General features: G+C 46.0%; 1 protein-coding gene across 6 annotated transcripts in view; it reads right to left on the reverse strand.

The window, feature by feature from the left end:
- SORBS1 (sorbin and SH3 domain containing 1) overlaps positions 1 to 22,310 on the reverse strand; it is a 262,246-nt gene that overhangs the window by 26,971 nt on the left and 212,965 nt on the right. For 5 of the 6 annotated variants that reach the window (XM_084635573.1, XM_084635571.1, XM_084635575.1 and 2 more), the window contains 7 exons: positions 15,990 to 16,055; positions 15,329 to 15,430; positions 13,999 to 14,048; positions 8,642 to 8,817; positions 5,065 to 5,150; positions 2,915 to 3,082; positions 1,197 to 1,243 (listed from right to left, as the gene is read on the reverse strand). In XM_084635573.1, coding sequence (XP_084491699.1) covers positions 1,197 to 1,243; positions 2,915 to 3,082; positions 5,065 to 5,150; positions 8,642 to 8,817; positions 13,999 to 14,048; positions 15,329 to 15,430; positions 15,990 to 16,055 — 695 coding nt within the window. Of the gene's footprint in view, positions 1 to 1,196; positions 1,244 to 2,914; positions 3,083 to 5,064; positions 5,151 to 5,844; positions 7,357 to 8,641; positions 8,818 to 13,998; positions 14,049 to 15,328; positions 15,431 to 15,989; positions 16,056 to 22,310 lie in introns of all 6 variants that reach the window. The other variant, XM_084635576.1, reaches the window with a different exon arrangement.

A 22,310-nucleotide genomic window follows, 5' to 3' on the forward strand; every position in this document is an offset into this window, starting at 1 on the left:
ACAAACAAAGCACAATGAATTTCACTGCAGGAGAGAGAGGCTGTGTATATTCACCCTGGTCATCCGAAGTGCCATCCTATATACCTGCTGGGTATCTCACACTTTCCAGGGTGGTGCCTAACAACCCATCTGCTGCAAGGTGGGTTTCGGAAGAAGCATATAAATCACACTCAACCCTCTCATCTAGATGCTACCCTGTTGTTCTTACTATGAGATACCAAGGTTTGCTCACTGTCTGGGTGCATTATGGGTGTGGCTTTCCACAAAGGAGGTGTGGCCAGACCTCACTGAACATGCTCCCCTTCACAAGCAGGGGAAAGGAAAGTCAAGGAAGTGTTAAAGCACTAGCCACTGGCTGCCCACTGGCAGTGCCCACTTTCCTACTTTGGGTCAATCATTTCGCCTGCACACTTGTTCACTTCACAAGGAGATAAGTGGGACAGGACCATTTTGAGAGAGTTTAAGAGGAAGCTAATTTGCTGATAATGGAAGCACTATATATATGACACTCCAAGACATTCAAGGCCAGCCAGCCTTTGCAAGCATTACGGACTTTGCTTGGACCAGCAGTGGGATTTGAACTTGGAAACTTCAGCTGGAAAAGCAGGAACTTTTAGCTTGAACAAAAGGACTAACTCCCATCATGAGCAGCTGTATCATACTCTCAAACCTCTTCTATGGGCCAGCCAACAGTGAATGACAAAAACCCACCCTGTCCTCTCCTAACATGGATGACACAAGCGCCTCTCTCTCTTGGCCACATCAACATCAAATGTACACAGTGAGCAGGTGAAAAACACTGTTCTCTCAGGCTGGGATCTGAGCAACCAACTAGGTTCTTCCTGCCTGTTAAAACACCACCAGTAATAAAGATACTGCAGGCAGGACACAACTGGCAACTCGGCTTATGATGGATGAAGTGGAGTTGAATCCAGCTCACCCTCCAGGAGGGGCTAGCAGGAACAAACACTTGTTTGTTTCAGTGAAGCAACTGGGTTTGCCTCAAAGACATATGGGGAGCAGATGCACAGAGTATACAAAGCTACTCTACTGACTTGAAGGACTTGCTTTGAATGACTGGATCGAGACACACTCCAGAAACATTAATCAGTCTTATTATACATCCTAAATGTTGCATGATATGCAGAAAAAGCAGACAGAGAGAGATAGAAACAGCAATATCAAGATATACTCACTTTAGTGTCTGTGCTTTGAAGTCAAACTTGGCTCTAGCAAGTCTCATCTAAAGATTGAAAACAACAAATTAAAACAACAATTATGTTTTCAACCCATTACTGAAAAGGCTATGGAAATGCTTCCCAGCCCTTTCAAAGACTAGCACAAATCTGGGGGTGAAACTAGCAGATCTTAGTTCAGATATTCTGCTGCATGCTTCTTGCCCCAGAGTCCAGATCCGCTCTGTGGATCTGAGAGAACTTATCCCTCAATAGGCCAAGTGCCACCTTCTGGTATAAATGTAACCAATGGCAAGGAAAGCCCTACAGCGGGGAGTTTAACGGAAGTAAATGTTTAAACATGTGACCATGTCAAACCGGACAACTGCCCCAGTAACTACAATGAGTCTGTGGATTAAGGATCAAATTCCCCTTGGATAAAGGAAAAATTTGCTGGCCAGCAGAAGGCAATAGGGTGATATTCACATGGGACTCACACGCCACTGAAAATCTATTGTCCACCTTCACCGTGGCCCATGTGCTACTATGGTCACTGTTTCAATTGGTAGGAAAGAGACAAAGGCCAGGAGGAATTGAAGAAAAATAAGCATGTGTCTAAAACTGTCTCAAGTTAGTTAAAAAGGTAAATAGGATGTGTTAAGAGCACGTCTATCGACAGCTTTTAGGGGGTGATTTTGTTGGCTGATTAAAATGGTCCTAAAATATTTTGACAATTTTTAAGCCACTATGGCAATAAAATAATAATATAAAAATAATTAGCAATTTTAGAAATAAAATAATTATAGTTGTTGGTAATATAATAATCATAATAACTAATAATTGATTTAGTTGGGGATTGGTCCTGCTTTGAGGAGGGGGTTGGACTAAATGACCTCCTGAGGTCCCTTCCAACCCTGATATTCTATGATTCTATGAATATCTTACACTCACATGGCACCTTTCATTCTGAAAGATCCCAAAGCACTTTAAAAACAATGGGTTCATTTCTGGCCTCAGTTACACCCATGCAACTGAGAGCAAAAGTTAGTCCTGCACACAGGAACCACCTCACTCATCACTGAAATGCAGCCACCTCTGGGGTGAAATACAGCAGCTGTTTAACAGCACACAGCAATGATACACAACGCTTTAAGGCGGGAAGTGGCATGTGGCCACCTAAACACCCCAACTCTTGTGAAAAGTGCCATGGGAGGACTTGAAAAGCATCTCCTCCTTTGTCTCTTTTAGAGGGACTAAATCATGTAATATTTAGGAAACATGCTGGGAATTCTTCCAACTCTTTCCTAGAGCAGTATGGAGCGTCTTTCAAAAGAAGGAGAACAGCATAATCTATTTCTAACAAAAATACAGGACTGTCACATGACCAGGATCAACAAGACATGAAGTTTCTAAGCATAAGGCACAGACAAGAAGACAATGTAGCAGTCTGATGCAAGGGATGTAAAAGGCCTTTGATTCACTAAAAGTAGCTGATATTTAAACGCATGCATCACAGGTGTGCACCAGCAATTCTCAGCAGGCATGCTTTAACATATACAGCTTGGTATAGAGATATCAATTAATTTACCAGGCACAAGAGCCAAAGCAATTCTAAATGAAGCCAGAATGGGAAAAAAATAAAACATTCTCTGGAGAGCTAATGTCGGCCTAAAGCGCAACTTTGTGAGAGGCGAATATTGCATTGGGTCAAGCAGCAGATTGAGGTAACTATAACAGACCTCTGACCCAGATTTCCTCTTTGCTGTATCGTCTACATTTAGGAGGTCCCCAAACCGCTCATTAGTGATAAACTGATGGTGCGTTGGAATAACCCCTGTGTGCCTTCTAGCTGCAATATCAGCTTCTTCTTGCTCACGTTTAAGTCGTCTCTGGTCCTCTAAAAGTTTCTGCCATAAAATTGCATAAAATGGGCAGTAAATCATCTAGTTTAGGGCATTTGAAAACTGCCAGCAAATGTGACTTTAATAAAGAACTTCAGAGGTGCTGGCAAATAGCAGCAGCTTTAGAGAAATATACACGATCAATTCTATCAGCTACACAATGGTTCCCAGTTGATTAGCTTGGCATATAAAATACATTCCATTACAGTTTTTAAGTTTTTAAAAGCAGATTATTGGTAGTTCTTAATGGGATCATTTACAATGAAAAAACTCAGCATACCAAGGACCCGATCCAAAACCAATGGACGTCAAAGGAAGTCTTTCCACTGACTTCAGTGAGCTTTAGATCAGGCCCAGATGGTCATTTAGGCACCTAACTCCCATTGACTATCAATGGAAGTTGAGTGGCTAAATGCCCTTTGTGACTTTGCAGATCTCTCTCTAGTTGCTTATGGCTCACATAACAAACATCATCTAGTAAAACAAGTAATTCTCTCTAACAAAGTATTTCCGACTTCCCCATCCTTTGGCAGATTAGTGGAAACGAGGGCCCTTGATCCCGCATTCCATGGGCGTAAGAGTCCATCCACCTGGATCTGACTGCAGGAGTGGGGTCCAAGCTTTGTACTAACTCACCCAAGGGCCTTAAGTGCCAATGAATTCAGATAATTGCTATTCATATATTTTACAATGCGAGGAGATAGCAAAAGATGTGTTTGCACAGAAATTAAAAGGAGGGCTTAAAAATATTTCAAAGCAACATGTTAAAATTATTCAAACTCAGAATATAACATGATTCTTCAATGAAAAAATATCCCCCAGTTTAAGTCACTGGCTTTTCAGAGAAGCAGATAGGTGGCTAATTAAAATTAGTAACTTCCCAGAGTGCCAACAGTTTGTATCTTTCTTCAATATCGAATTTAGCCAGTGTTTGGAAAGACTGGGTGGTTCCCTTATGATGTTAGTTTGTATATATACTGGCCAACAATTTCAAAAGGGGCTGGTGAATTTTGGGTGCCAAACAGAAACACAGTAATGTATTCAGAGATGGAATATTCAGCTCTTTCTGAAAATGAGACCCATTTAAAATGTCTCAAATTGGGCACCCAAAATTGGGTATACCCAAAATCACTAGTTGCTTTTGAAAATCTTGTCTTTACTAATTAATGCTTGGCTGAAGAGACTTTGCTGACACCATGTTAGCTTATAGAAAGACCACTTTACCCTCCTGTAAAGCACACCTGCTGAATTATAACAACACAGTACATCCTTACTATATCGTCCTTCATTATTACGAACCTTTGGCCATAACGAACCCGGTATCTTGATCCCAACTACAGTCCCAGAGCCCCAGCCCCACTGTGCGGGGCTCATAGCCAACTACCTGGAGTCCCACTCCTGTGGGAGCTGACTGCCTGGAGCCCTGACACCCACAGCTGAAGTCACAGATGTGACCTAAACTCACACTCCCTGATTGACTCCTAGCCTCAGGTATCATTATTAATAATAAATTAATGTAGCGAACACTTTCATCTAAGGCCACTTCATTAACTTACTCCAGCAGTGTATCATTCATTTTGATTGTCCTTTCGCTGTAATGAACCCCTGGCTATCATGAACAAAAGGCTTGAATTCCAACAGGTTCATTAGAGCGAGGGTGTACTGTACTTCTCTAACAGATCTCAAAATACTTTGCAAACACTAATGACCCCTCATGTCATCCTTGCATGGTTGGTAAGTATTATTTTCCCTATTTAAATACTGGGTAAGTTGAGGCACAGAGAGGTCAAGAAGTGACTTGCCCAAGGTCGTACAGCAAATCAGTGGCAGATGCAGTAATAGAAATCTGGAGTCCCTTGTTCTAACTACTACATAACACTTCCTCCATAAGTAGGTACAGAGATGCAGAGGCTATGTAAGGGCAAATGGTGTACTTCCTGTATATTTAGCTGTTAGAAATGTTTCTAAACCACAAGGAAGGGCTTTACCTCTTTATCATCATGACGTCTACGAGTAATTTCTTCTGGAGTTTCCATGTAATCGACTGGTGCAAAATGCCTTGGTGATTCTGAATCTACTTCAAAACAACACAAGGCAGTTAAAAAACAAATGGACTTATCTTGTGTCACCAGAAAGGAAAAAAAATATTTTGACAGCACTACAATTTGCTTCCATTACAGCTGAAAGGATTTTCAGTTGACCAAATTCTCAGTCAGATATTGATAATGTTTTGGAATTTTTTTTTCCCTTTTGGGCTGTACTTGAGAACACAGATTGAAACAAAGGATAATACAAAGGTGGGAAAGCGAGTAAAAACATAAAAAGACTTTGTGAAGAAAAGATTTGCTGCCATTGAAATATGATTTAGCATATTACTGTCACCACCCATGCAAACACATACAAACATGATTGCACACTCAGAAACAGAGAGACACAATTAGACCTGGAGGAACTGCTCCTTAGAAAACCAAATTAACTGGGTTGATGTGTTTTATTCACACATATGCAAGTGGTATGGGATTAAGAATATCTCATTGCAAGATTTTCACATTCTAGGAGTTGCCTTTAAGGCAAACTGAGCTGGATGGCAGCTGTTAACGAGTTCTGAACAAAAATGCTAAGCAAGACACGCAAAGGACATCAGACACACGAGGAAAATGAGCATTGGGTGATGCACAGGCGGGTCAACAAAAAATACGGAGAAAAAAGTAAAGTGGGAAGACGGGAAGACAGATAAAGTAACAGTGGTAAAGTACACAAAAAGCCACCTCCAAGGTATGTCCTGAGTTCGCTTTGCGGGTTGTTGTTTCTATCCAAGCTGTGATAGAAAGCACATGGAACAATATTCCCATTATTAAAGGAGTCTGGCGTATCAGCTCGGAGAATGGCACTTTCTGGACTGGATTCCATGCTGGGGAAATGGCTAAGTCTTTCCACAATTTCAAAGGAAGACAGGCGCTTGGGGGCCAGAGGTCTGTCTTCACAGCACAGTTTGTGCAGGGAGTGGTGACTCTTTTCCGCCTGGCATCCTCGTGGCTGAGCTGCATTATTCTGGTTCTCAGTGCTATATACTAGTGGGACTCCCAGGCAATCCGGGGGAGGAGTCTTTCTGGGGCTGTGCTGGAAGGGCTTTTTCAATCTGAAGGGAAGCGGGCTCATCAGATAAACATTTCTCGGGAGCGCGTGCCTGTCCCCGTGGGCATCCCCTTTGGAACTGGGATTCTTGGAGGCTTGCTGTTGCTCGTGCCTACGAATGGTGGTGAACCTGGTGTAGGAAGCTGGGCAAGCTCCTTTGCATTTGTTTAATTTATATTTCTGGGGCCCGTTGGCATGGCTGAGGCTGCCGCCACTGTCGTTGGATGCGTTGGACTGGAGATCAGTCTCGTCCGTGCAAGCCGAGAGCATGTCCATGGGGACAATGTCACTGAGATCTGACGCCAAGTCCTCCATGTTACTGCAGGAGTGAGAGGAGTTGTTGGCCATGCTGGCAGCATCCTTTTCTTCTTGGTTTGGCTTTGGCGACTCCAGGAGGGATTCTGCTGAATAGGCCGAGCTCAGGCAGCTCTTAGACTGGGGAGAGGTGGGCGATTTGCTTTGCCCACTGGAGAAGTTGAGAGCTGGCATGGACCGGGATCTCTGGATCAGCTGCTCAAAGGCGGTGATGCGGGATGAGACAGTGTCTTTGGGGATTTGCTCCGAATTCTCCCCACTGGGGCTCTGCTCACTCCTGTCCCTCAGCTCGTTCTCAAACTGGGATGCAATATCCCTCACACTGCAGGATGAGATGGTGCCCAGGTGGATCCTGGACCTGTTGATCTGATGCATATTTTTATACAGCATTGTAAACTCCATCCCACTCTTCCTGGGAAGGTAGCCCTTTCTAGAACTGGTGCTGTACTCCTGCAGGCTCAGAGTGCTGCTGGATTTGGTGACATACTCCTGCTTCGATTGCATTAGAAGGTTTTCTACACTTTCCCCTACATTGACCAGGAAAGCTTTTTTGTTATCAAACAAGGCACTGGAGCTACGAAGGTTCTCACAGCTTTGTGCTTTCTCATGAGGCAGCAGGATACCCTTTGTGTCCTGCACAAGAGCAGCAGGAGCAGCTAGTTTGGGTTTGAATTTGGAAGGGAGGATTTCAGTAATGCAGGCTTTTGCAGCTGATAAGGGCTTCTTATGTGTACATGCATGACCTAACATACTGGTATGACTAGCATTAAAGGTTCGGCTATTAACTGAAGAGGGTGCAATCATATGAGCATTCCCACCTTTACGATCCACTGGTAAGCATGCAGAATAAAATAAATACAACCTGTTAGCTTAAATGCTTGAAAGCTATTGAGATAGGAGAGATAACATGCTTCGATGTCACAAAATGCACTTTAAAAAATTGGTGTTCAAAAGAAAGAAAAGCAGAGAGACAATGCACAAGCCATGTTATAAAAGCGAGTGCAAAGATACAGCTAAATTCTGCAATGCTGCGGAGTTTCTAAAATCAGAAGAAGGTCCAGATTCAGGCCCGGAGCATTTGTAGGGCCCAATCCTGCCAAGTGTTGAGCATCCTCCACACCATGCAGGAGGCACTCTGCATCTAGCAGAATGTGGGCCTTAGCAAGGATGCAGAGGGATTAATATTGCAAAAGCAGCCTCACTGTGAGCCAGTGATCAGACCAACCATGGCCCTGCCCACACAACAGCTGCCAAATAAGTTATTCCTGCCAGGGTCAGGCAAGTTAGGGAGCGTCTGCACTAAAACAAGTGGACCAGGTCTGCTGGCCATCAGCAGTTGTGCTTGCTGGGAACTGGCTGAGCATGCTCTCTGCACCGTTTGCACAGTTATGTTTGCTAAAAGCAGCTGGGAGGTGAAGACAGAGACTCCTAGGTGTGATATGCTATTTTGTAGGAGGATTGGCTTGGAAAACAAAAGAACCAGCTCCTCTGCCCCCAGCCATTTTTAGCTTACAACCAGCTCAGAGATGCATCAGGCTCCTCGGCTGTCCCAGTATGCTACAAACTCCAAGGCAGAGGCTCAACAGTGTCACCAGTCTCTGCTGGGCTGGCCGCTCTCTTTGTATCTCATGGGCTCCAAGGCAATTGCCAGGTCGAGAGGCGTCCCATGCTTCTTTGAGCCAGGAGAGCCCCAGAGTGCATAGCACTGAAATAATGCAGACGTGCTCAGGCCAGCAGACACTGCTTGGCGTGATCAGACTGCACATCAGGAACAGCAGCAACAGAGGGTGGCAGTAAGAGGACATCAGAGTACTGCGGGGAGGAAGAAAAAGGGGAAGGTGGTGTTGGCTGACAGTTGGAAAGAGGGAGGCAGAAATAAGGGAAAGCAAAGGGAAGAGTCCTGACCCTATTGGTAAGCTGGAGTTGGTGGAGGATAGGGTTAAGGGAAAGCATGGCCAGGCTGGGTGGGGAGAGAAAAGAGGATGAAAGGCAGTGAAAGAGAGAGGAATGACAGGTAGATCTCACTAGGTTTGGATAAGGACCCAACCCCACTTGGTGGTTCACCCACCTCACCGTGTGTAATGGAGGGAAGGGGTCAGTGCTCCGCTAACCTACCTTTAGTGGAAGCAGAGCTAGACGGACGCTTGAGACCACTTAGCCCCTGCAGCGGGATATCACCACCTTCCAGCACACTTTTGTAAATTTGCCTTTCATTCTCCAAGCCAGCAGTGTCTGCTGGCGCTGGTTCCAGCTCTTTCCTTGCTGCCTGGTAGCTGGGTAAATATGCTGAGCTAGAAAATGGGTTAAAAAAGAAAAGAAAGAGAGACTGATTTCTCTCTCTTCCTATGTGCTTAGAGAGCATCTGAACAGGTCAGAGGAGATCACTCGTGAACCCATGCTTAGCGGTGCCTGTGATTCTTACACCTCTGCATGTCAATACAGCTGAGGTAAGATTTCTAGCTGAAGACCATGTATGTATTGAAATCACACTTGAAATACTTAGCATTGCTATAGCATCCTCCATTCCACTGTCTCAAGGGGCTGTACAAACTACACCTCTCTTCACACCTGAGAGACAGGGAATTATTATCCCCGTGTTCTATAGATGGGGAAATGGAAGTACAGAGAGGGTAAGTGATTTGTCTAAGGGCAGGTCTACGCTACAGATGGGATCGATGCTCTGAGATCGATCCACAGGCGGTCGAGTTAGCAGGTCAAGTAAAGACCCACCAAATGGACTGCGGATCGCTGTCCAGCCGACCCCTGTACTCTACCCCCGATAAGAAGAGTAAGGCAGACCCTGCCGTAACTCGACCTAAGGTATGTTGACTCCAGCTACATTATTCATGTAGCTGGAGCAGTGTTGCACAGGTCGACTTACCACGTTAATGTAGACATAGCCTAAGGCTATTCAGTGGCCGAACTGGGAACAAAAAACACCTTCCAGCACCTAAGCTTCTGCTCTAACCACTATTCCTTGCTGCCTGCCATTCACAAATAGCATAGACTGTTTCAAATTTAAAAAGTATATTCCTGGGGTTAAATTCTGCCCCAACCTGCATGGCAGATCTCAGTTCTTACGTTCTTTTCTGTCCACATGCACAGAGCTCCCCTGTAGGAAGAGCAGAATACTGGAGTCCAGATCTGCCAGGCAGGTGTAAGAGCAGAATTCTGTCCCTGGCATTAGACTGTGAGATTTATTTTAAAAATAGACATGACTTCATTTGTTTAGGCCAACAGAAACTAAAGTGATTGATTAGAACTCCATGCAGGCCAAGGTTAAGGAATCTCCCTAAAGGCATGAATCTTAGAAGCAGTTTCCCATATAGTATTATTCCTACAGCTCACTGTTCTCTCCCAGACACAAAAGGTCAACATTGCCACAGTATAAATGACTTTTCCAGAGGCAGAAGACATGCTAAACAATCAAGCAGGGTGTGTGTTTCACAGGAGCAGATCTCATCTGATACCAGTGCTTGATAGGGTTGCCAGGTGTCCGGTTTTCAACCAGAACGCCCAGTCGAAAAGGGACCCTGGCAGCAGTGCTGACCGGGCCGTTAAAAGTCCGGTTGGCAGGGCTGGCAGGCTCCCTACCTGGCTCAGTGCAGCTCCCCGGAAGCGGCGACATGTCCCTCGGGTCCTAGGCATAGGGACAGCAATAGGGGCTCTGTATGCTGCCCCACCCAGAGTGCTGGCCGGGAACTGCAGCCAACAGGAGCTGTGGGGGCAGTGCCTGCGGGTGGAGGTAGTGCACAGAGCCGTCTGGCCGCACCTCTGCCTAGGTGCCGAGGGACATGTCGCCACTTGCGGGGAGCCACCTGACATGAGTGCTGCCCAGAGCCCGTAACCCGAAACCCCTCCCGCTCTCCAACCCCCTGCCCCACCCCTGAACCCCTTCCCACACCCAAACTCCTTCCCAGAGCCTGCACCCCCCAACCCAACCTCCTGCCCCAGCCCCTCACCCCCTCCCACACCCAAGTTCCCTCCTGCAGCCTGCACCCTGAACCCCCTCTTGTGCACCAACCCCTTGCTCTAGCTCAGAACCCCCTCCCACACTCCAAACCCCTCGGCCTCAGCCTGGAGTCCCCACTTGCACCCCAAACCCCTCATCCCCGGCCCCACCCCGGTGCCCACACCCCCAACTGGAGCCCACACCCAACCCCCTGCCCCAGCCTGGATCCCCCTCCCGCACCCTGAACCCCTCATTTCTGGCCCCATCCCCGAGCACACAACCCCAGCCCAGAGCCCGTACCCCCTCCTACACCCCAACCCCCTTCCTCAGCCTGGAGCCCCCTCCCACACTCCGAACCCCTCTGCCCCAACCTGAAGCCCCCTCCTGCACCCCAAACCCCTCATCCCCAGCCCCACCCCAGAGCCCGCACCCCCAGCCGGAGCCCACACCCCAACCCCATGTCTCAGCCCAGTGAAAATGAGTGAGTGAGTGAGGGTGTGGGAGAGCGAGTGACAGAGGGAGGGGGGATGGAGTGAGTGGAGGGCAGAGCTTTGGAGAAGGGGCGGGGTAGGGGACAGGGCCTCAGGGAAGGGGTGGGGAAGGGGATGGGGCAAGGGTGTCTGGTTTTGTGCAATTAGAAAGTTGTCAACCCTCGTGCCTGAGCATCTTCAGCTAGACACTCCACAATGACAATAATAATAAGATGAAATCTTATTATAACAAAGCTATACTGGGGATAAAGTATGTCCTGGTAAGTTTAAAAAAAATCAAATCATTTGTTGATTTGAGGAAACCATCTGAAAGTTGGCTAAGACCCCATGATTCTCAGATGTATATCTGATTTGTGTGAGCAGCAATAACATACCAACAGATGTATGTGTGTGCTTGGTTACTTGGAAGGGACATGGCACCTGATGGGTACAGCTTCTTTCAATGACTCAGAAAGCCATTGATGGAGTTGGAATTACAAGACATTTGGTCCTTTCATGGGATTTCAGTTCCTAGAGTGGGGAGGAGATCATGAGAAGACCAGATCTCCCATTAGTTAGGGCCCTGGGGTAATAACAGATCTAGTGAAAAGCAAAATACAATTCTTTGGCTCCCAGGCAAAACTCCTATTGGCTTCAAAGGGAACCACAGCCAGAACCACGGAATGGGTACCACAAACACAGCACTATGCAGCCTGAGTCAGGTTCCTGAGGAGCCCAAATGGGCAGCCCCAGTGATTACAGGCTGATATTTACTCCCGGGAGGTTCGTGACCTGGGAGCAGGATATATTTTAGCCCAGTAATTAAAGACCAGTGACCCAGGCAATCCTCTCTTGGGGAAACACCTGTGGGAGAGGAAGTGTTCGGGAGACTCCCAGTGGCCCATTGTTGACTTCTCCCCCATCATTGCCCACCCTGTGAAACAGGCTGCAGGGCCTGCATCCAGTATCCCTGGGAGGCCAGAGCCATCGGCATGGAGGCGCTATGACTCTGGATCTGGCAGCCAGCAGCATCCCCATGCCATGACAGCTCTGCTCCACTGAAGCCACACTACAAAGGATTCCTCTGGCCCATGGTCACCCAGGGGAGAGGAGTGGCTCTCAAGAAAGGACGATAAAGCCCCAGGCAGCATTACCTTTTCCACCTAAGCTCCACAGGGCTGGAAGGGGAACAATGTGCGACTCCTCCCAGGCTACCCATCCCGTCCTCCATCCTCTTTCCCCTCCCACAGCACAGACTCCCAAGTGCTTCAGTGGGGGCAGGAAGAGAGGGGAGCCTGTGCTGCTAGAGGTAGCACCCCCATGCTCTTCCACAGGGGCAGATCCATGTGCAGAGAATACCTTCCCCCTTGCATGGAAATTTCAAAGGAATGATCCCACCCCATGAGCTGAGAAACAAAAGATCAGGCAGCTCTCAGTTTCCTTAAAACATTTACTGTGGGCGCAATGTTTGGAGGTAGTCATCTAAACAGGCACAGATGTGGTGGAAGTAAGTGACGTGCCTTCACTGAAAATCTAGCCTTGGTGTATCTACATAATACAATGTAATTATATGTACATCGACATAACTTCACATATTAATGTGTACACAGACTTTTGACCATTGTACCCACAGTAAATATTGTGAGGAGAATAGATACATATGGGAAACTGATTAAACAGAATTCATTTTAAAAAATTAGAATGAAACAAACGCTTAATCTATATAACTGGTAATTATGAGATTATAACCACTCCACAGAGTTCTACGGAGGTCAAATTCAGGAATTTTGGTTCACTGCTGTCGCCAATAATGAGCATATCATTTATTTATGGAGAGCCCAACTGAACTCCTACAGCAGTCGATGGTGGAGTTTCCTTGGACTTTGGTGAGAATTGGGTAGGGCCCTGATGGAAGAATGAAGCATACTGATTTCAGATGATGAAAGTGATCCAGGAAAGTAGCAGTCAAGGTAATCTGATGAAAGGGAAGATTTACAAGACTTGGAACTCTTTGAGGGCAGTCAGGAATTCAGAATCCTTACCAGTCATTGGCAAACATAAGTGACACGTATATTTTGCAACACACTCTGATGTCCTTTAATTTTATTACCCTGCCTTTGCGAAAATAAAAATTAAAAAAAAATCATGAAATAATGGACTTGATAAGGCCAGGACACCTTCCAAATTATGATAATGGAAGGAAGTTCCTTTGCAAAGTGAACCCAGGCAAAAGGGAACTCTGCAAAACTAACTGTATAGAACTTCAAAACCACATATCATAAAAAGTCAAGGAAGATGAATATACATGAAATTTGCAGACATCAGAGGGGAAAACATGCTCGTCCCTACTCCCCATCCATCTGGATTGGATAACTGTGCCTAGATAGAATACTACACATCTGTTTCAGTTAAAGAGAATAACAGGTTAACAGGGAGGTGCTAGATCCCCAGTGGTGGTAAATTGGCACATCTGGCTCTGGAATTTCCGTCCAACTTTTACAGTAAACTGGTTCCATCTGCAATACATTTGGACAGAGCACATCTCCTGTTGAATCTTCCTCTAAAACAGCAGCATAAAATTGTAGTCTGAGAATTATTTAATTGCTTTCTTTGCCTAGAAAGTTGGAGGTGGGACCACTCATTGGAACATTTGCAATCAAAATGACTAGACATTTTATGGCACTGTGACCCTTGGACAGGACTTATGGTTTTAACTCATCTCACATGAGTGTCAGAGAGAATCTTAGCATGGCCCATATAGCATGATCAATTATTTGTACATTAAATGTAAGAGTTACAGTTTTCTTTGCTTTTTAAATAGAAGGCATGTAGAACAATGATCGTTTCTTGTTTGGGTACCACTAAACAATAATGATACAATAGCTTCCAACTTACTTCAAAACTATATAGCCGACCTTCTACCCTTAACTAATGCACAAATATCATGCTAAAATTATCTGCATGTGTCACCTGAAAGAACAACTTCCAACATCCTAACAGAAAAATCCCATAATTGTGAAACAAAACAAACAAGTGGTTCTAAAACTTACTAGGATGAGTGGTCTGAGGACGTTTCCAGAGGAGTGTTGCTTGCTGTACTCTGCAAAAGTCCAAACAAAGAAGTCATTGATACACAGAGATGCAGAGAAAGGAAAAAGGCTTGCTTAAGTCATTGAGACTACTATATTGGTCTTCGGGAGACATTGAGATTTCAGTTTAAATGCAGTCTAATACGTCAATGTCTCTGCGGAAGACCAACAATTTTCTTGGGGTCCTTCGGGGCAGCAACAGGTTTTAAGCATAGCCGATGCCTTTTCATGGTGCCTACTCTATTGTCTGCGAATGAGTCATTGTGAATAAAGCCAAAAGCTAGAAGAGAGAACCAGCTGGGCCAGGACCAGGAGACACATGCTTATAATTATTTCCCAAGGCTTTCCCCCTACACCCTCCGCCCCCGTTTTCTTTAAAGGTACATCACATTTCTGCAGCATAATACATTCCTCAGCGTTCAAATCAGTATCATCCTGCTAAGAAGAAAAGAAATGGCTAAGCCCGGGTTCCTTCCTTAAGGAGCAATGCCAGCTGCACAGGTTCAGTAGCAAAAGCCAGCTCCCATCAGCTCACTTTTAATCCAGCTAATGCGTCCTAGGCAATTTTGGAAGAAATACTGTTTACCTTTTAGTCTGTCTCTCCCCCTGTCCCCATATATAGATTCATAAACTGGAAGAAATGCAGACGATATACAAAAGCTAATGAGGCCTTTGAAAGAGCAGCTTTCAAGTCCCAATCAAAATGATTGCAGCTTTAAAATAAAATAATAATAATAATTGGAGCATTACCGAATCAATCTTTCTAGTCTAGGATTAGTTCTCATCAGAACAGCGGCGATGGCTGCCCTGCCCAAGAAGGCCGCATCAATTGCAGCTTAAGGACAGTTGCATAAAATCTCGTGCGAAAAATCCAGATCTTGGGGTGGGCACAGCGTCCTGACATAAGAGTGGGGTATGTGTGAAAAAATGTGGGAAGGCAGATTGCTTGAAAGGCACAAGATGGTGACGTGACGTCAACCAAGAATTTCAAGCCGATTGCTGCTGCCTATTCATGTGAAAAATAGTGAGGGGCTTTTGTAGAGACACCAAACTCTACACAAACCCTAGAAAAGGGGGAGGGGGAGGGGGAAACACTGTAGCTGAAATGGATTTCAAGCCAGATTCTCAGCATCATGTTTTATCATTTCTGACAGCTACACAGCAAGCCATGCAATCAGAATGGTTGGGGCATTCTGTACCCGAGCCTCATTTAATAACCGTCCAGCAGTGAATAGAAGAGAGCAGAGAGTTGGGAAACAGGAATTGGCAGCATGAAAAGAAGCGGAAATACCTTCGGTGGCTTTTTATCTGGTGCTTTATAAAGCTTCTCCATTTGTTCTAAATCTGCCTCTAACTCAGTCTGGTAGAGGTAAATGTCTTTTTCTAGATCAGTCTGGTTAAAGAAGGAGAAGAAGAATGGGAAAAATAATGCTTAGGGTTAGGGGAAAACAAAGGAATGTTAATTTTGAAATAAAAGAGCCTTTTTATTAAAAAAAAAGACAAAGATGGTACAGATAAGACACAGAAATTCATCACTTTTCAATAATCACAGATGCAATGATTTTAGGCATTTAACATTTACATTCAGAGATGCGCCAGGCCTGCTGGAATGTAATTGTAAAAACCACAAGTATCATAAAACCCACCTGTACAAAAACTAAACAACAGATAATACTGTAACATCGATGCAATATGCTGTTAGTACAGTTATCATTGCAGGCCAAGAAAGCAAAACAACCACTCAGCTTTATGGCAGATTATGTTTTAAGGACTGTTTATTGAAACAATTTACTGGCCAACTTAATTGTTAGGATAATGAGTTCATGCCAAATTAAAAAAATTAGAGTCATCACCCACACACTCATAAAACCCAAACGATGTCAGAGAAAAAAACCACACACACACACACACACAGAGTATACTGCGGTACAACATATGTGAGACAGAATTACCTTTCTATCCTCCCTAGTAAGTATAGAGCAATCTCCAGGAGTATAATCCCATATCTTTTTTGGAGGCTGATGGAAAGCAGAGGAGGAAATGAGGAAATGAGGATAAGGAAAGACATCACAGAGAATATGGAAACTGGATTAGAACACAGGGGGATACATTAGGGATTTGCATCAACACTGAAAATAAAATTAAAAAAAAAAAGAGAGGAAAAAAAAGGACAATCTGCTGTAGCACAAATACCGAAGATTAAGGAAGGCCAACGGCACATGCACAATTTAGGGAGAGGTGTTTTCAATACTTTCTGAAGCCATTTTTTAATTTTTATAAGATGTTTTCATGGATTTTGCACCCCCCAGAGGGAAGGCACAGGCAGTTGTAAAGCATTTGAAACAAAAAATACCCCAAAACAACAAAACAGCAAAAAAGGAAATCACAGTAAGAACAAAGTTTTTGCTTGCTCATTCTTCTTTTCAAAAGGAAGGGGTAGAACAAGGGCCTTTCGTAAATAAAAAGGAGATATATTTCCCCCCTCCATCCCCGCTCCCAACTGTGAACACAGATCCCGCTAATGAATGGCTGAATTCCCAGTGCTGGCATTGTAGAGCAATGAGAATGCACAGGTGTTATTTTTCATTTCACCTTTTTGGAGGGGATGGGGGGTAATGAACTTTGTAAAAGAAAATTCAACCTACATTTTATGGCTTTGGGGTTTCTGTTTGCTTGTTTTTAACTATGGTGGGATTGGTAATGTTGCCGAGGCCTGTTCAGAATGAAATCCTTTTCTCATGATTTCCCTTGCTAATTGGATAATGCCGTGCTACACACACTTCCCAACAGCACAGCTCCCATGTATGGGTGAAGCAGCTGCAACAACTGTCTATTCCCGGGGTGGCCAATCTGTGGCTCCGGAGCCACATGCGGCTCTTCAGAAGTTAATATGCGGCTCCTTGTATGGGCACCGACTCTGGGGCTGGAGCTGCAGGTGCCAACTTTCCAGTGTGCCGGGGGGTGCTCGCTGCTCAACCCCTGGCTCTGCCACAGGCCCTGCCCCCACTCCACCCCTTCCCACCCCCTCCCCTGAGCCTGCAGTGCCCTCGCTCCTCCCCTTCCCCCCCCATAGCCTCCTGCACACCACAAAACAGCTAATCGGGAGGTGCGGGCAGAGGGGGGGAGATGCTGATCGGTGGGGCTGCTGGTGGGTGGGAGGCCCTGGGCGTGGGGGGCTGCTGACGTATTACTGTGGCTCTCTGGCAATGTACATTGGTAAATTCTGGCTCCTTCTCAGGCTCAGGTTGGCCACCCCTGGTCTATTCTCTCTCAGTGAATCCAGAATAAACTTGCTGATCATGTTACCAAACAGAAAAAACATCACTTCTTGTTTTACAAACAGAGCACAGTCCTAGGTGTTTACACTGTTCACACAGCTGTGGTATCTGAACACCTGAGTCATTGATTGAGACTAGAGAGAGCTCACCAATGTCAATTTTACTGGAGGTGGAACTGAGCAGCAATCTTGCTCTGAATTTCAGCTCCTGATCTGAATTTCTCCCAAGTTCTGGGATTGACTGGATCTGGGTTTCTGGATTGGGCATATTTCTACTTTTTACTGCCACCTTTTGGGCTGCAGACACTATAAATGACTATTACGAATCCCAAGAGGTCTGTGGCTGCCAGTCATCAGTGTTTAGGGCTACGGAAGACAGCCTTGCAGAGTCAATAGGGGTCTCCCTTTTCTCAGCTCCCGCTTCCCAGTATCAGAGCAAAGAGCCAAACTGCAACTGCCTTACAAGTGTTTGGGTGAAGGTGCTGGTGTGCATTTGACAAGCCGATGGAACTATTGACTGAATGTTATATTCTGTGGACAGGTCCTGAGGAAAATCAAAATTAGGGAATAAGCATGTGGGGTGTGAGGTGGAAGAGTCTCAGTGACATACCCAAAAGGAGTCCATGCTGCCAAAGTATCCTAAACTCTACAGGGACTGAACATCGAATCCCACTCAAACAACTGGGGTATTGCCTGCACGGTCCCATGGGACTGGCTAGGAATGGATTGGCAATCCTGAGCCTCACCTCATCCATCCCAGGATGACTGCTGAGACTTGCTCAATTTCAAAGTCATGTTAACAGGGGACCTCTGATTAAACATGATTTAGCAGTGACATTCGATGACCTGGCCTTCTAGCAGCCTGGAGGAGTACTACTGCTGAGAGCTGTCAGCTGCTTTTTCAGACCAAGCGAGCAGCAGAGCTCAGCTTACAGAGCAGAACTTCAGTGAAGCATTGTTCAACTTGCCACAATTTCCAGTGAGGGACAGATTACTCACAGATTAAAAGATCACACATTGCATCAATGCACAGTGTGCACAGATCACGCGTGCGGACTCACAAGGCAGTTCCATCAGCCAAGTGGCTGCACAGCTATCACGCTACCATCAGAAATTTTCAAGACAGAAATATGAGGGAGCAGTTACAGCTACAGGGGACACCTGGAAGCCCCAGAACACAAGACAGAATGGGCTAACAAAGCTACCATTGTGCACCTAGGGTCAAATGTTTAACTGCAGCGAATCTCATTCACATGCATAAGGTTAAGATGATGGAAAGGATTTCTTCACCAGGATCCCTTAGGATTAACTTAATTTCTTCTGAATGCAGGAGAGAGGGGAGGGAGTCGTGGGAGGGATGGATGGAAGTCTTTGGCAGGACTGTAGCAAGAAGGCCATTGGTGGGACTGCAGCAGGAACTGGAAGGCATTGGTGGGCCTTGCTCCTTCTTATCTTCATTTTTCTACTTAGACGCCTTGCAGGGTCATTAATGCAGGGGGAACTTCTCAGTGCTATCTACCCAAGTGGTTGCAAAATACAGTTACCTACCTTTCGTAACCTGTTCTTCGGGATGTGTTGCTCATGTCCATTCCATGTCATGTCAGGTGTGCATGTGCTGCATACACTGTTGCCGGAGAGTTTTCCCACAATGGTCTCCTTAGGGCTGGCTCTATCGCCCGTGGAGGCCTGTACTCATGCGTCGGTATAAGGGTGCCACCAGCCCCTGGCCCTCTCAATTCCTTCTTGCCATCAACTCCAAGGGCGGGGTAGGAGGGAAGGTCATGGAATGGACATGAGCAACACATTTTGAAGAACAACAGTTACAGAAGGTTAATAACTGTATTTTCTTCTTTTCAAAAGGAAGGGGTAGAACAAGGGCCTTTCATAAATAAAAAGGAGATATATTTTCCCCCCTCCATACCCGCTCCCAACTGTGAATACAGACCCTGCTAATGAATGGCTGAATTCCCAGTGCTGGCATTGTAGAGCAATGAGAATGCACAGGTGTTATTTTTCATTTCACCTTTTTGGAGGGGATGGGGGTAATGAACTTTGTAAGAGAAAATTCAACCTACATCTTATAGCTTTGGGGTTTTTGTTTGCTTGTTTTTAACTATGTTTTAACTCTTCCATGTCATGTGACTCACAAGCAGTGTCCTTGGAGATGGGATAGGAATTCATGGGCACAGCTCTTCCAAAATTGGCATCATCTCTGGCCTGTTGGGTGATGGCATAGTGGGATGCAAACATGTGGACCAATGACCATGTCACGGCCCTGCAGCTGTCCTGGATCAGAATATGTGCCAGGAAAGCTGCTGAAGATGCTTGCGCTCTTGTAGAATGGGCTTTCACGATGGCCAGAGGCAGGACCTTCACTTGTTAATAGCAGGCCTGGATACAGGTTGTGATCCAGGATGAGATCCTCTGGGATGACTCCAGGAGACCCTTTATTCTCTCCATGATAGCAACAAAGAGTTGTGTCAATTTGTGGAAGGGACTTGTCCTGTTAATATAAAAGGCTAATGCCCTTCTAATGTCCAGGGAGTGTAACTGTCGCTCCTCTTCTGTCTTGTGCAGTTTGGGGAAGAAGACAGGCAGGAAAATGTTTTGGTTGACATGAAACTGTGACAGCACCTTGGGTAGAAAGGCGAGGTGGGGACACTGTTGGACCTTATCTCTGAAGAAAACAGTATAGGGAGGGCTCCAAGGTCAACTCAGAAACTCTCCTGGCTGAAATGATTACTACCAGGAAAGCAACCTTCCAGGAGAGAAGCAGCAAGGAGCAGGATGCCAAGGGCATAGACAGAACCAGGTTTAAGTCCCAAGGTGGAACTGGTCACAAACCTGGGGGTAGAGCTTCTCCAACTCCTTAATGAAGCTGCTCATCATCTCCTGGGTGAAGACCAGTCTGTCTCGGATTGGGGGCGGGAATGCTGAGATGGCTGCCTAGCGAACCTTGATTGATGACAATGAAAGACCTTAGAGATATTCTAAGATGGACTGCAAGGAGGGCTGTGCTGGGTAAAGGCTCCTCTCGGCTACTCAGCAAGTGAAGCATTTCCACTTGGCCAGACAGGTGGCCCTGGTAGAGGGCATTCTGCTACCTAGCAAAACCTGATGGATCTGCTCCAAGCATGCCCTCTCCTCAGGATTTAGCCAGGCAGCAGCTACGCTGTCAAGTGTAGGCCTACGAGGTTTGGATGGAGGAGCCTCCCATGATCCTGCGATAATATGTCTGGCCTGAGAGGGAGCAGCTACTCTCTGTGAGATCTAGGAGCATGCTCAACCAATGCTGGCGAGGCCATGCTGGGTCTACCAGGATGACCTTTGCCTTGACCCTTTTGATCTTTAGTAGAACCTCGCAAACTAGGGGAATCGGAGGGAAAGCATACAGCAGGCTGTCCGACCATAGAATCATAGAATATCAGGGTTGGAAGGGACCCCAGAAGGTCATCTAGTCCAACCCCCTGCTCGAAGCAGGACCAATTCCCACTTAAATCATCCCAGCCAGGGCTTTGTCAAGCCTGACCTTAAAAACCTCTAAGGAAGGAGATTCTACCACCTCCCTAGGTAACGCATTCCAGTGTTTCACCACCCTCTTAGTGAAAAAGTTTTTCCTAATATCCAATCTAAACCTCCCCCACTGCAACTTGAGACCATTACTCCTCGTTCTGTCATCTGCTACCATTGAGAACAGTCTAGAGCCATCCTCTTTGGAACCCCCTTTCAGGTAGTTGAAAGCAGCTATCAAATGCCCCCTCATTCTTCTCTTCTGCAGGCTAAACAATCCCAGCTCCCTCAGCCTCTCCTCATAACTCATGTGTTCCAGACCCCTAATCATTTTTGTTGCCCTTCGCTGGACTCTCTCCAATTTATCCACATCCTTCTTGAAGTGTGGGGCCCAAAACTGGACACAGTACTCCAGATGAGGCCTCACCAATGTCGAATAGAGGGGAACGATCACGTCCCTCGATCTGCTGGCTATGCCCCTACTTATACATCCCAAAATGCCATTGGCCTTCTTGGCAACAAGGGCACACTGCTGACTCATATCCAGCTTCTCGTCCACTGTCACCCCTAGGTCCTTTTCCGCAGAACTGCTGCCTAGCCATTCGGTCCCTAGTCTGTAGCTGTGCATTGGGTTCTTCCGTCCTAAGTGCAGGACCCTGCACTTATCCTTATTGAACCTCATCAGATTCCTTTTGGCCCAATCTTCCAATTTGTCTAGGTCCTTCTGTATCCTATCCCTCCCCTCCAGCGTATCTACCACTCCTCCCAGTTTAGTATCATCCGCAAATTTGCTGAGAGTGCAATCCACACCATCCTCCAGATCATTTATGAAGATATTGAACAAAACCATGATCATAGGAAGGCATCTGAGAGAGAGCCTTTGCCTTGATCGAACCTTGAGCAAAAGCAGTGACATTTCCTGTTCTGCACAGTGGTGAACAGGTCCACCTGGGGAGTCCCCCACCTCTGGAAGATTACACTGGTGACCTCTGAGTGGACAGACCACTCGTGGTGAGAGGAGAAGGACCTGCTGAGGCAATCCGCTGGCATGTTCCGCTCCCCAGGAATTGGCAACGCCTCCAGGTGAATGGAATGCTTCACGCAGAAATCCCATAGACCGAGGGCTTCCTGGAAGAAGATCTTGGAGTCTGCCCCTCCTTTTTTTTTGACATAAAACACTGACGCTGTATTGTTCGTCAATATTTTCACACTTTTGCCTGAGAGCTGTAGAAGGAACATTTCGCAGGCCAAGCGTATTGCTCTGAGCTCCTTCACATTTATACATAAGGATATTAGTAGGAGCATTGCCAGGAGATAGAGGGAAGTGATTATTCCCCTCTATTCGGCACTGGTGAGGCCACATCTGGAGTACTGTGTCCAGTTTTGGGCCTCCCACTACAGAAAGGATGTGGACAAATTGGAGAGAGTCCAGCGGAGGGCAACGAAAATGATCAGGGGGCTGGGGCACATGACTTACGAGGAGAAG

This window comes from Lepidochelys olivacea (genome assembly GCF_965140295.1).
Source record: "Lepidochelys olivacea isolate rLepOli2 genome assembly, chromosome: 7".
In the NCBI taxonomy this organism is placed as follows: Eukaryota; Metazoa; Chordata; order Testudines; family Cheloniidae; genus Lepidochelys; species Lepidochelys olivacea.